This window comes from Aquila chrysaetos, chromosome 6, assembly GCF_900496995.4.
Source record: "Aquila chrysaetos chrysaetos chromosome 6, bAquChr1.4, whole genome shotgun sequence".
NCBI classification, from domain to species: domain Eukaryota; kingdom Metazoa; phylum Chordata; class Aves; order Accipitriformes; family Accipitridae; genus Aquila; species Aquila chrysaetos.
This window is the reverse complement of record NC_044009.1, coordinates 30,081,945-30,095,274: the sequence shown is the minus strand read 5'-3', so window position 1 is coordinate 30,095,274 and position 13,330 is coordinate 30,081,945. Positions and strand designations below refer to the sequence as shown.

The 13,330-nt window shown below is 41.9% G+C and overlaps 1 protein-coding gene across 1 annotated transcript in view; it reads left to right on the top strand.

Moving 5' to 3' along the window:
• MAP3K20 (mitogen-activated protein kinase kinase kinase 20) overlaps window positions 1-13,330 on the top strand; it is a 95,457-nt gene that overhangs the window by 62,175 nt on the left and 19,952 nt on the right. The window contains 4 exon segments of the mRNA XM_030016877.2: window positions 10,525-10,569; window positions 11,509-11,539; window positions 11,657-11,796; window positions 12,987-13,049. Coding sequence (XP_029872737.1) covers window positions 10,525-10,569; window positions 11,509-11,539; window positions 11,657-11,796; window positions 12,987-13,049 — 279 coding nt within the window.

Below are 13,330 nucleotides of genomic sequence, written 5' to 3'. Positions count from 1 at the left end.
CTCAAAGCAAGTGAGAGGAGAACAGGGAAGCTGTCTCTGCCACTTGATTCTCCAGTGTTTTAGGGTTGGTAGACACTTCATCCTGCATGGTAGGTAGCTATGAGTGGCAGGCTGTTCCTAGTCAAGAGAATAAAGTATAGCTTTATACACGTTAGCATGGGATTCCCAGGCTGCCCAGGGAAGTGGTTGAGTCACCATCCCTGCAGGTATTCAAAAAGCGAGTAGATGGGGTACTCCAGAACATGGTTTAGTGGGCGTGGATGATGGTTGGACTCGATGATCTTGAAGGTCTTTTCCAACCTAAATGATTCTATGAGAGAAGGCTGAGGCCAATCTTTTAAAAACACTTCTGTGAAAGTAGTGTTTCTCCCTGCTCTTGTTTTGACCCTGTTTCTGCTGTGTCTTATACAACAGACACCTTTGAGTCTGATCTCTGCCAATTCCCATTATGCAGATCTCCCAGAGCCTCTTGCACAAGGGAATCTGGAGCCTTTTGGAGGAGTAAAATATATCCATAGCTGTAGTCAAATGGGAGACTTCTTCTGAAAGAGAACCTGACTTTAAGAAGGGAGTGTATGTAGCTAACCTGAAGCTCATATTTAGAGAAAGACAGTGAGCAAGACGTGAAATCGAGGTATTCACCTGTGGTGCCGTGCACCTGCAGGTGGTCATTTAAGAAGAACAGTGGCTTGTACAGAGACTGGGGATCCCAGCCATCTATAAAAGTGTCTTCATGGTAGTTACCATATGCAGTGCGACACCAAAGGCAGGGCCTGTCACAAAGAGCTCCTAAGTTCCCCAGGTAACAAGATGGCAAAATATGGAGGAAGTAAGGTGATCATAACTTGCAAAATGAGCCACAGTTATGGCCCATTCGCAGCTTACCCACTGCCAGGCACTGCACAAACACTGAAACGTGTTTTAGAGGAAAGCTGTTTTGCAGCTTTGTTGATTTTATAGGGAATTCTTCCCATATGTCAGGGGATGCTTTTCCATGGATCTAAAGTGACTAAAACTCCAATAGCTCATGGAAGAACTACCTGGCACTGAATAATGTGTGCTGGGTGTCTCGTTTCTGTGGCTAGACGTTGTTTTTAAAACATTCCTTCTCTTTATCAGTGGGAGCTTTTGGTGTCCTTGATCCAAGTAGCGCTCTGTTGATGGTGTAATTGTTTTTTTCCTGTACAGCCTAGCTGCAGGTTCTTTCATCACTTAGCCATTAGACGCATGAAGAGTATTTAGGGCACCCCATCTCCCAACTTCTTAATTTTATTCTCATTTCTTAAGCCATGATCACTAACTTTTGTTAACCACAACACAAATAGAAAGCCTGTGTGAGTAGGGAAAACTTGAGAGGACCAAAAGACAGATATTGTCCTTTTTAATGATAGACAACTTGTCAATATAAATGGTTTTGCCAAGAAGTGGGCACTCTTTGAGCAGCCTGACCGTGAAGCCTCCTGTGTTACAGACCAGGGCATCACCATAATCTCCCCTGTAACCTGTTGCAACCAACTGCCATTGACTCTTCAGTCAGTTTGCTGATTAGGTTAAAAAAGATGTGGAAAACTGTGAATTTTGGACAGGTAGTTTTGCAGACAGCTTTGGAAAGAAAGGCCAGTTCAGGTGTTCACACACAGCTCCTTTGCTGTTGCTTTAGTAGGTAGTTTAATTTGATATGAAACTCCTGAGTTTTTACTCCCTGTGGAGAACAGGCAAGCGTGTCACAGAGGTTCCTAGCCCGGCCACTCTGAAGAGGCATTAATCATTATTTAGCTTGAGAGGGCACGTTTCATTTGTTATTACAAACAGACTGGGTCAGGAAAATGCCCTTATTTGTAGGTGAAGATCAAATCAGTGGAGATTTAATATGATGTACAACCAAATGGCAGATATCTATTGATATCACTTAAAACAAAAAAAAAAGGCAGCCAAGCTGAAGAAGCTGACCAGCTGACCCAACAGCCCCTCTTCCCCTGCCTGCCTCTCCCTGGGACAGCTGCCAGAAGCAAGGTGCTGGTACGGGCTGGAGGCCGATCCCCGTGTCCTTTGCATTGGTGAGAGGCTTGTTTCTGATTGTGGCCGTCGCAGGGTGACCCCTTCCTCTCCTTTTGGGTATACGCTCAAAACCAGTCTTTGCACAAATAATACCGCTGCTGTTATTTCTGGTATTTAGAGGGCCGCTACTTCTGCACCAAACTTTGGGAGCTTGTTTGGGTTCTCTGATCTTAACGTGATTTATTCTTCAATCCTGAAAGGTTCAATTAAGCAACTCACTCAGACTTCTGTTGTACCTGTGTTGCCTTGGGACCCAGTCCCCCTGGCTGGGAAATGTCACGTTCTGGTTTACGCTGGCCAAAATGAAGGATTGAAGAGTTTGAACCTTCTTTTGTGATGAAAGCTCTGCTACCTGTGGTTCTTGCCATGCAACTCAGTGATTTTGCACTTCCATTTAAGAACAATGACCCCAGAATGAAGCTGTCTGGTTTAATGAATTCTTACTTGATCTCCGTGTTTAGATTCACTAATCGTTGTGCTTTCTGTTGATTGCCAACTAATCTGGTGGTGTCTTTTTCCTTGATTTTTAAATTGGTTCTAACTTTCACTTTTGCTCTGTCCTTTCCTCCTTTAAATAGTTTTTCTTACCTCTTGCTGGAAGAATGTCTGAGGAGTCTTACTTTGAATCTAAAACAGAGGAGTCAAACAGTGCAGAGGTGTCATGTCAGATCACAGCAACAAGTAACGGGGAGGTAGCTGGCATGAACCAAAGTCTGAAGGCCTTGATGATGACGGGCTTTGGGGATATCTTCTCTCTGAACCAAGCAGGATCTGTCCTGCATTCTGGAATGCAGATAAACATGCAAGCCAAAAAGAATTCTTCTAAAACCACCTCTATGAGAAAAGGAAAGAAAATCAACGTGGCTTTGGGTTTCAGTGAATTCGACTGGTCAGATGACGATGATGATGATGATGATGATTATTTTGATGATAGCAGCGATAGCAGCGAATGAAATCAGTTATAGAATTAACCCTGAAATTGGTTTTAGCAAAGCAAAACAATAAAGTTTTAGAACAAGAATCCTGTCAGCTTGGTCTGTTTAAATCCTGTAAAAGAAAAAAAAAAAAAAAAAGTGAGACATTTTTCAGGCTGAGCATGTTTGTGTGTAGAAAGACATGTTTTTGTTTAGATTGTGCTGACTTATTTCTGCTTTGATGAAATTTGGAACTAAACTTTTCCAACTAATTGAGATTATTAGTATTATTTTAAGAACCATGATTATATCTATAATTCTTGATGCCTGATTACAGAAACTATGGCTTGATAAACTTAAGATCTGAAAACATTGGGGGAAAACTTCAATGCCTTTAATGCCATTAATGTACTTCAAATTTTTCTTTTGTGTTTTTTGTCATTTCCCTTACCCCTTTAATTGTCAATCATATGAATATACTTGTACTTCCAGATTTGCTATTCTCTACAATCCATTCTTTCTTACTGTTGCAGTGAAGGGGTTTGCTGTGTTTCAAATTTAAATCCTTTTTCAAGGTGGCATTGTGGGAAGTCACAAATACGTTTCTAGGAAGAGAGAAGCTTGGTTGAGGGGAAGACACGGGTTAGTTAAATACACAGTTTAAAAACTGAATAGCAGCAGAATCCAGGTAATCCCTATTAGTAGATGATTTGTATAAATGTTCTTTTCCCCTCATATGTGTGCGCATGTGTATATAATTCACTCTAGCAAAGCGAACTGCAATCAGACCTCTGCATCTATTATCAGATATTGTGATCTAGAAGCTAATTTTCAGTTATGTTGATGTAAATCCAGGAAGCCTCATTAACTTTGATGGACTTACTCTTGTACCTGAGAGTAAAAATCAGTGTTAGTAAATTGATTCTGTTGCATCTCCTAAGCCTTGTGTGCTACCCTTATGAAAGGACGAAGAGAAGCCACAATGACATGTCAGCTTGGGCCCTACTGCTGTGGCTTATGTGAAATTCTCTGTGATGGTGGTAACATGAGGAATATTTACTAGTCTCTGCATACCTGGTTTTTGCAGCTAAATCACCTTTAAAGTATTGCCACTGCTGTTACGACTTACCGTAAAACTCAGTGTGTAACAATCTGCTGCAATAATTGCCTGCCAGGCACTTATGTTGAGAGCAGCTAGTATGTTTCTCCTGATGACCCCTTTAGTGGTGATGCAGAAGGAGGGAGGGAAACCAGTGCGAACACAAATGCAGGTTAGAAAGAAAGATGTTGTAAAATATTTGCCCAAGGAAGAAGGGCAGCATTTCAAAAGAAAAATGTTACTGTCTAGTTCAGCTGTAGTGGGAATAAGCCATCAAAATTCCATTCTCAATTACTGGAGGGGTTTCTTTTATGAAAACTTCTGTTTTTGAGTGGCTTCTTTAATTATAGGCTTGCCTGTTACACAGCTCTAACCTACGTATTATGGTGAGTGTTTTTGTAGATAGCTTAGAGAAAAATGGATACATTAGATAACAGCAGGCCTGAAATCATTACATGTTCACTCAACAAAAGAGAAAGTTCTTTGAAGGAGTTTTTCTGGAGTGACGAGTGGGCACCTCTTTGGGTTGTGAGAGAGAATTGTTTTATCCTTAAGCATCAGCACTGGTCTGGTAACCTGCAAGGCAGCGAGTGCTGCGCTTCAAGCTAGCCTACTCCACTCAATTTGCACAGGATTAGACGCTTAATTTCTGTAGGATGTAATTCCACATTCCACCTTGTTCCTAACGGTTGCAAATCTATTGGCTCAAAGTTAACCCTCTTGTATCAGAAAGCTTTTCTTGTGACAGAATTGTAATTTAAATGATGTAATAAGCTTACAGAGTATCCCAAGGAGAAGCTTGCTCCTTTGGCACAGGTAGGGATGGCTTCTTAGGTCCATCAAAGCAACCTGATTTTAGGGAGAAAAAGGGACATTGAAGGGCAAATAATTAGCTGGAAATGAGAGCAAATAGGCTGTTTCCAGTGCAGATTTGTACTATTTTTGTAAGTCTATCTCTGCTAACACCCACAGCAATGATACTATTTTTGTAACTGCCACTTTGCACCCAGGAAAATTTGATGGATTTGTGTAATCTAATCTGTGCACTTTAGATCTTAAGATGTGTGTCATTGTGCATAAATTACTGTACCACATAAGCAATGTAGGGTTGTACAGCTTTAACTGAAAATGAAATTTGGTTCAGTACATTTAGTATTCAAAAAAACAAAACAAAAAATCTGTCCCTAGCGTTGATGTTTTGCACTTTTTTAGCATCTGACAATCTCAGGGCACTTCATGCACATTTATATTTGCACGGGTTTTAACTGAATTTGTAAATCCACTCCTTTATCTCTACAGAAGTAAAAATACTCCTTAAGTAGGATGACACAGGGTTTCATAGTTGCAAAATCACAAGATTTAAGTCCATCTTCAAGGTTTTCTGCTTACCCAAGCGTGTAACTTATTTCAGCAAATTATCATCAGAATTTGGTAGCATGCTCATAGGAATTTCCACTATCTACTTAGTTCCAGTATTTTTTGATGAAAACAAAGATGGATTTTTTTTTTCCCTTTCTTTCCCCATACATTATTTGTCAAAGCAAATTAAGCTATATTAAGGAAAAATTTAAACTCTCTTAGAACTTACCCATGTGTTCGAAGTAGCAAAGGTGGTCTCTGAATTGTAGAGAAGGTGATAACATATGAGAAACTCTTCTGATGCAGTTCCCTTAAGATAGTCTTATACTTAGGATATTGGCTATGCTTATTAAAAAAAAAATAATGGTACTGATTGCATTTTTACTTTCCCGTGATGACTTTCATACCAGATGTCTCCAGTTTACAAGCCAAAAATCATATGTGAGAATCGAGCTGTGTTGTTTCTGCCTCTGATATGCCTCTCACTAAGTAAAGGTTTTGGAAGTGGCTCTGGTGGGCAGGTATGTTGGTTGGAGGAGGTCAGAGTATTTCATCTTCCACACCTGATTTTGCTCTGCAGTTCCACCCAGCCTGTCTTCTGCCTGTGTCGTCACCAGGATACATAGATCTCCACAACAGCTCACGGCCACATAGTGTGTCAGCTTATGAAAGCACTAACCAAACCCAGAAAGTGTTTCTCTGGCTGCCGTGGGCTGTGAGCAAAGCCACCAAAAGCCTTCCCGTGCCTCGTATACCTCTCAGCTCACTAGGCCCCACCAGGCCTTTTGGGATCCCAGTTTTCTCTACCTTCCGTAAAGCCCTGGAGGTATCTGCAGTAAAATAATATTGCTGCATTTGATGGAGGGGAAAGGTAAGAACCAGGCCTGAACTTGTCGTTTTTACCAGGCTGTTGTATTGCCAGCATTGACTTAGATGGGTATACGTGGCCCGAGAGGAGAACGGTGAGGATAGGCTTTTGGCTTGCTTAAAGGTACAGGGTGAGCTGGGACCAAGACAGGATGTCCAACTCCCTTTCTTTTCCTTCAGCAGTGGGAAAAAATGGAAGGGGGAATTAATGGAGGAAAACTTCTGATCTAGTAATTTTTGTGACAGTCACAGTACCACTAATTCCTTGGAGTAGCAAGTGTCCTAAGGTATGGTGTGTGGTGTGTAGGTGTGCTGCATCCCCAGCTGGCTGCGTGCTGCCTGACGAGGAGATGGTCCCCTCTAGATGGGAAGGGCTTCCAGGAGGTGAGGTCTGGCGCAGCTCCTTGTCACACAGTCATGTTCTTGACTTGACGGTTGTTTTTCGTTCCAGCAGTTTTGTTAGGTGTTGATTCCCTTTCCTTCTGGGTTTTAAAGTGGTCTTTCCGAGTTAAATATTTGATGCGATAATGATTTATATTGCTATCAGCAGTAGCAGTAAATCCATAGTGTGCATATAGCTGTTAAGTATTTAGCAGTGTTACTCTGTGTCTTTAGTACTGTAGTTCCTTTTTCTGTAATCAGGCAGCTTTTACAGGTTTTTAATAAGACCTCTAACTTGACAGAGGTTTTAACTACAGTCCTAGGTAGAACGTTCGGGTTGAAAAATAAGTTCATTTAGTAATTCTCACAGCCCTTAAAATGCACTAGTAGGAATCTGGAGGAGAGACCTTTCCCTTTTCCCCCAGACTTCAACTTAGTGTACACTGTAAAATCTGCACAGAGATATCTGATGTGCGAAGATTTAATTTTAAAACTGTAGAACCAACAACCTTCTTTAAACATTTTATATTGTGTGCTAAATATTCATATGCCTTTTAAAGTCAGATATAGTCCACTGCATTTCTTGCTTTTGCACTACTGAAGAAGTTTTTTACTGAATACTGTAGGAGTCAATGCTACTTACACTTCAAGTGTGAACCGATGAAATTTGAATAGAAAATATTTTCACAGTGTTAGAAAATTTCATTTTCCTTCCTGAAAAAACAAAGCTGAGCGCAACGCCTGTGCCAAAACTCTTGTGCTGTAAACTGAATATATCATTTGTGTGGAACGTGCGATGTTACACTTCTGTGTGGTAAAACCTTGCAGCGTCAGTTATTCTCTTTATTGCACTTGACATATGATGTCTTGTTTTATTCACACTGTGGATTTGATTTTCCAGTGTAAAACCAAAGCAAACAAACAAAAAGAAATCATGCAATGTATGCAATTTCCTCGATTGGTGTCAAACTTTCTTTTGATGTGAACTTTTTCCTTTGCTTCTCTTTGTTCCAAACTTCTATTTTGCAATAAACATTTTGACAGTAAATTTGATGCATCCGTGTCCCTGTGTAAAATGCTGGTGTTTCAAGAGGTTCCATATTGTCTGCTGGTTTAAGTCACTTTTTGTATTACTGTGTGACATTTCTCCTTTATTCTCCTATCTTTTTAAAAAATTTTTTTGAAATAATACAGAACATACTCTACCACTGGTTATATTTAAACACGGAAAAAGCTGAAAAAATCCATTGTGCAACTAAAAATGCAATACTGAACTTCTGCAGTAAATTATTCAGTTGTACAAATTATTGTACCAGGCTCCTCCCGCAGCACCAGCCGGTTTGACTATAAGAACCTACAAAAGGCAGGACCCACTGCCTTCCTAAGGATGTTTACAATTGCCACTTGCCCTCTCTTGTGCTCAGGTGTTGCCCCCAGCACTACTTTTGTCCCACAGTGTCCTGCCCAGGCTGCGGGTAGCTGTTAGCATAGGGAATGCCTGACTAACAGCAGGTAGGTCGAGAAGTTTGGCTGGAAGTACGGTGTAGTAGAGAGAAGTCAAGAAGGTCTCTCTTTCTCTGGCAGACACATCTTCCCTTCTGCCACTTCACCCTGATGCCTTTGGTTCTGTCCCCTTTGGGGAAGCAGTGGGCAAAAGGATGTTTGAGGGTCTGCTAGGTCCTCCTCACAGAGGTGGCTTCAGCTGGTCTCATGGATGGTTTGTGCCCAGCAAGGCTTGACTGAGGTATTGGTGGAGGAGGAGGAAGAGGATCTGAAGAGTCCTCAAAGTGCGGTGGGCAGCAAAAAGTCATATATATGGAGGCAGAAGTCAAGGGGTGTTGGGCCGTCACAAGTCCTTCAATGGGAGGTTCACGTGGATGCTGCAAAGGGTGTTTCGCAGCGATGGCTGAAAGTCGTGGGTGGATTACACTCGACCCTGGTCTTGTGCATGGAGGGCCAGGGAAGCACTTAGTGAGCAACTCTGCCCTGGTGCTCAGTGTTCAGCTGGAGGCAGGCAGGGGTGAGTGCCTGCAGGGGGGGGCATGCTTGGCCTGTGGGTGGGGGCTGGAGAGCTTGTGGGAGGCAGGGCTCTCTGGAAGAGGTACCAAAGCCTTGGGGGCTGGTGGGTGACCGAGCTGAGTGTCTCATAAGTCAATGTTATGTACATCGAGTAAGTTTGCAACTACATCATGGTATTGAGCCTTTGGGAGCCACTGACAGTCCAAATATATACATACCAATTAATGTTAACCCTTTAGCTGGGTAAAAATGCCAAGAAGGTGAAGCTTGGAATACCATATACTTGAATGAGTAAAACGACAATCAGTATTACAGTGACATCTCCCATGTCAGTTTTCAAATCATCCCAGAACTTCACTTAACGCAGCCATTCTCCTGGGCATCCTCCATGGTTTCCTTGTACTTCAAGAGCTAACACCATCTTGCGTACAACAAAGCGTGCCCCGTGTGGGCTGCAGCACTGGAGGAGGCTGGGAAGTGCTGCACTCCCCCAGCCTCAGGGGAGCAGTTGTGAAGCGTCGGCAGAAACCAAAAGAGACTTGTCTGTACAGGAAGACTAGCCACAGTGACCCAACTCCAAATTCTGCTTTCACTGCTGTCTAGTGACAGTTCTCCTTCCTTTGGCAGAAAGTACCCATCATTCAGGAGAGTGGTAATCACAGCGTTATTTTCATTGTAGAAATCAGGTGGTGCCACAGTCATAGCAAAAGCAAAAGCCTTCCCATAGTGTTAGAGCCAAGAGGAAAGGCAGCTAGAGAGTCCCTCACCATCGGACAGTTTGCTTTTGCTTCCTAAATTGTTTCTGTCAGAGATCTGCTGATAATTTTATCTACATAAGGCAATGGGATTGATTTAGCGCTGCCACCATGCTGTTGGAGTCAGCTTGTGGTCAGTGTGAATCCAAGGGTTTAGTATGTCAGTATGAGAGGTTCAACAAGGCCAAGTGCTGGGTCCTGCACTTCGGTCACAACAACCCCACACAGCACTACAGGCTTGGGGAAGAGTGGCTGGAAAGCTGCCCGGCAGGAAAAGACCTGGGGGTGCTGGTTGACAGCCGGCTGAGTATGAGCCAGCAGTGTGCCCAGGTGGCCAAGAAGGCCGACGGCATCCTGGCCTGTATCAGAAATAGTGTGGCCAGCAGGAGCAGGGAGGTGATTGTTCCCCTGTACTCGGCACTGGTGAGGCCGCACCTCGAGTGCTGTGTTCAGTTTTGGGCCCTTCGCTACAGGAAAGACATTGAGGTGCTGGAGTGTGTCCAGAGAAGGGCAACCAAGTTGGTGAGGGGCCTGGAGCACAAGTCCTATGAGGAACAGCTGAGGGAGCTGGGGTTGTTTATCCTGGAGAAAAGGAGGCTGAGGGGAGACCTTATTGCTCCCTACAACTACCTGAAGGGAGGTTGTAGTGAGGTGGGTGCTGGTCTCTTCTGTCAGGTGGCTGGAGACAGGACGAGAGGAAATGGCCTCAAGTTGCAGCAGGGGAGGTTTAGGTTGGATATTAGGAAAAAATTCTTTACTGAAAGGGTTGTCAGGTATTGGAACAGGCTGCCCAAGAAAGTGGTTGAGTCACCATCCCTGGAGGTATTCAAAAAGCGCGTAGGCGAGGCCCTTCAGGACATGGTTTAGTGGGCATGGCTGATGGTTGGACTTGATGATCTTAAAGGTCTTTTCCAACCTAAATGATTCTATGATTCTATGAGAGTCTCAGCCTAAAGCCCTGCCCTTTGCAGGGGAAAAGGAACCAAATAAAATCAGCCACCAGACTAAAATTTGGGTGGAGGGGAGAAAAATGGTCAGACGGTTTTCTTTTCAATTCGTATCTCTCACACAGTTGCTGCCCTCCTTTGATATTTGTGCATGGACCGAAGAAGACGTGGTGAGTATTTTGTGTTAATGTGGCCAGCGTTGCACTGCTGGAGCTCTCTAACAAATTACAGTGGGTATGGAGGGAGGGAGAGCCAGATCAGAACATCTAAGTGAAATTTTACTGCTATTTGTTTGGTGAAACTTGTGTCCCAGAAAGGCTTTAAAATGGCCACAAGTAAATTAAGGACTCAAGCGACCTTCATAAAACAGCCGTGTTCTCCAATGTCCAGAAAATAATTTGTGCTGGGAGCTGCCAGCAGCCAGGAGGGCATTCCTGAGTGGTCATTTAAGGAATGTGGAAGTGCCCCAAGACCTGTCTGAGCAATACCTGTCCTGGACAGGACAAAATGGGTTTGAAGGTTTTATCCCATTGTGTGCCACCAGGATGGCAATAAACTGAAACAAAGTTAAGGGATTTTTAAGGGGTGTGGAATCTCTCTTCAATATAAAATAATGGCATTGAGTCTTTTTTACCTTTTTATTCAGTTAAGAGGCTAAACAAGAAACATCAATGATTTATCTCTAGCATGTGATGTGTCATAGTGATTTTAACGTCCCATCTAGCACCCTCCTTGTGTGTTGTCCATCATGGGGTTGTTCAGCTAACGTTTACTGAAGGACTGTCTGGAAAGCCAGTGCAAAAGCCATAATAGCCCTGGCTCCTTAACTTCAGCCCTTTTAGCATGTGACAGGTAGCTAAGCTTTTGCTTCAGTCATTTCTGTTCTTCATAATGACAAACTGAGGGAGGTGGCTGCAAAATAGAAGGCAGTTTTAAAAAGCTAAATAAAAGTAATCACTTACTATTGGTGAATCTTGAGTCCTTTAACCCAAAGTTAGAAATATTTTAAAATTTTGTTTTAAAATGGAATAATTACTTGCAAACTCCAAATAACTGTAATAGAAAATTTTGATAATGTGAACTTCAAGACTGATTCCTCTTTTTTGCAGTTTTTCTGGATGCAACAACTTACTAGAAAAGGTAAAAGCTATTCATATGTACCTTCATATTCACATTTATTAATATATATACATTTGCTCATCTTCTGCCTCCAATAAAGCACCCTATGGATTTCTGAATAACCTCTTTTATCTTAAGGCGATGCTTCTGGTGAAATGAGTGTATATGCTAGCTTGTTTAAGGACCATCATATCACTGGGAAACGATTGCTTCTTCTAGAAGAAGAGGATTTAAAGGACATGGGAATTGTTTCCAGAGGACACATCATCCATTTAAAGGTATTTAACAGCACATGTTGAATGTTACAATAGGTTATAGTGTGAATATTAAGAAGGAGTCTATGGGTTTTCAGTAGTATTAACAACAAAAGAAGTTATAAAGCTAAATAGAGAACATACTTGGTATAAAAAAACCCTAGAGTTGCAAGTTCATATGGATCTAGAACCCAAAGCAACCTGAGCATTTTATGAGGCATGAAAATGTGCTGTGGTCTTTATACTCCTCTGCAGTTCTTAATTTTCTTTTAGGCTGGACTGTCAGTACTGCTAAACATTCGCCTAGGAGGGCCATTCTCCCAGCCAAAAGCTTTGGGTGTCTTCAGAGAGAGTTCTCCCTGAAGATTTCTTCTTAGCTGAGGAGGGAGCAGATATGGAAACAGTTATTTGAACTGAAATCTCCAAAATTCTCAACTTTCACATCTCATCTATAGCTTAAAACATACTTTGACTAACAAAACTCCATTAAACAACTTCAAGGCTGGTTGACAGGCAGGTTGCTTTGCCCTTAAAGCTTTGTTTCATGGTGTTTTATATATCTAATGTTTGTAATGAGTTAAGAAAATCATGGTCTGTACCATGACAGCAGTAAATAGTATTAATACTGTAGCCACAGGAGAGAGTTCAGTTTCCTGGCAGTCAGTTTTGGAAAAGGATTTCTCTAAAAGCAGCATGTATAATTCTGTTAGGTCTCAATGATTTTATACCATAATCTACTAGTAAAGAGCTACTTGTATCCTAATTGCTAGTCCTGCAACTTTAGCTTCATAAGTCACACAGATTTATTCCCCTTGTGCTCATCAGCCATTTTTTTCCATGCCACACACCATTACTGATATATTTCATTTACGTTTCCTACAGGGAAAATTACTGAAACTTAATAAAGTCAATAATGCCCAAAATGAAAGATTTCAGCTTCCTGGGTTGACTGAGCATAAATAAAAACAACCAAAACAACCCCCCAAACATTTCTTTCTCTGATTAAGCAGATCTGATTCTGAATGCGAAATGGGCCCGATCTACCACGACAGTTTCCACAACAGGGCTGTATTTTAAACTCTTCTCACATGCCCTAATGTATCCACAATGGAAAACACAGTGCATACGGAGTTGCGCTGTTTTTCATGCTGGTATTTGCAGTATGAGATACTGTATAACTCTCATCTGATTTTGTTGATTTTTTTTTTTCCTAGACTGCTATTGAGAAGTTAACCCATGACTACCTAAATCTGTTTCATTTTCCACCATTAATTAAGGCAAGTCTCATTGTTTATTTAAGAAGTGTTTCTCATGTTGGTATGAATATTTTACTGTTCTTGCATCTCAACTTCCCTACTGTTCGTGGGAGGGCAAAGCAGCAGTTCCTGCAGAGGCTTGTGACAAATGCAGAGGGTCAACAGCAGCAATGGGTCACATCAGAAGAAGTAATAGGATAATAAAAGTTGTTTTCAAGGAGGCTCTAAGATTTTATCGTGGAATCGGTAGCATTAAATTAAAAGACTACTGGTTTCAATTCCTTTGCTGTCATTAATCAGAA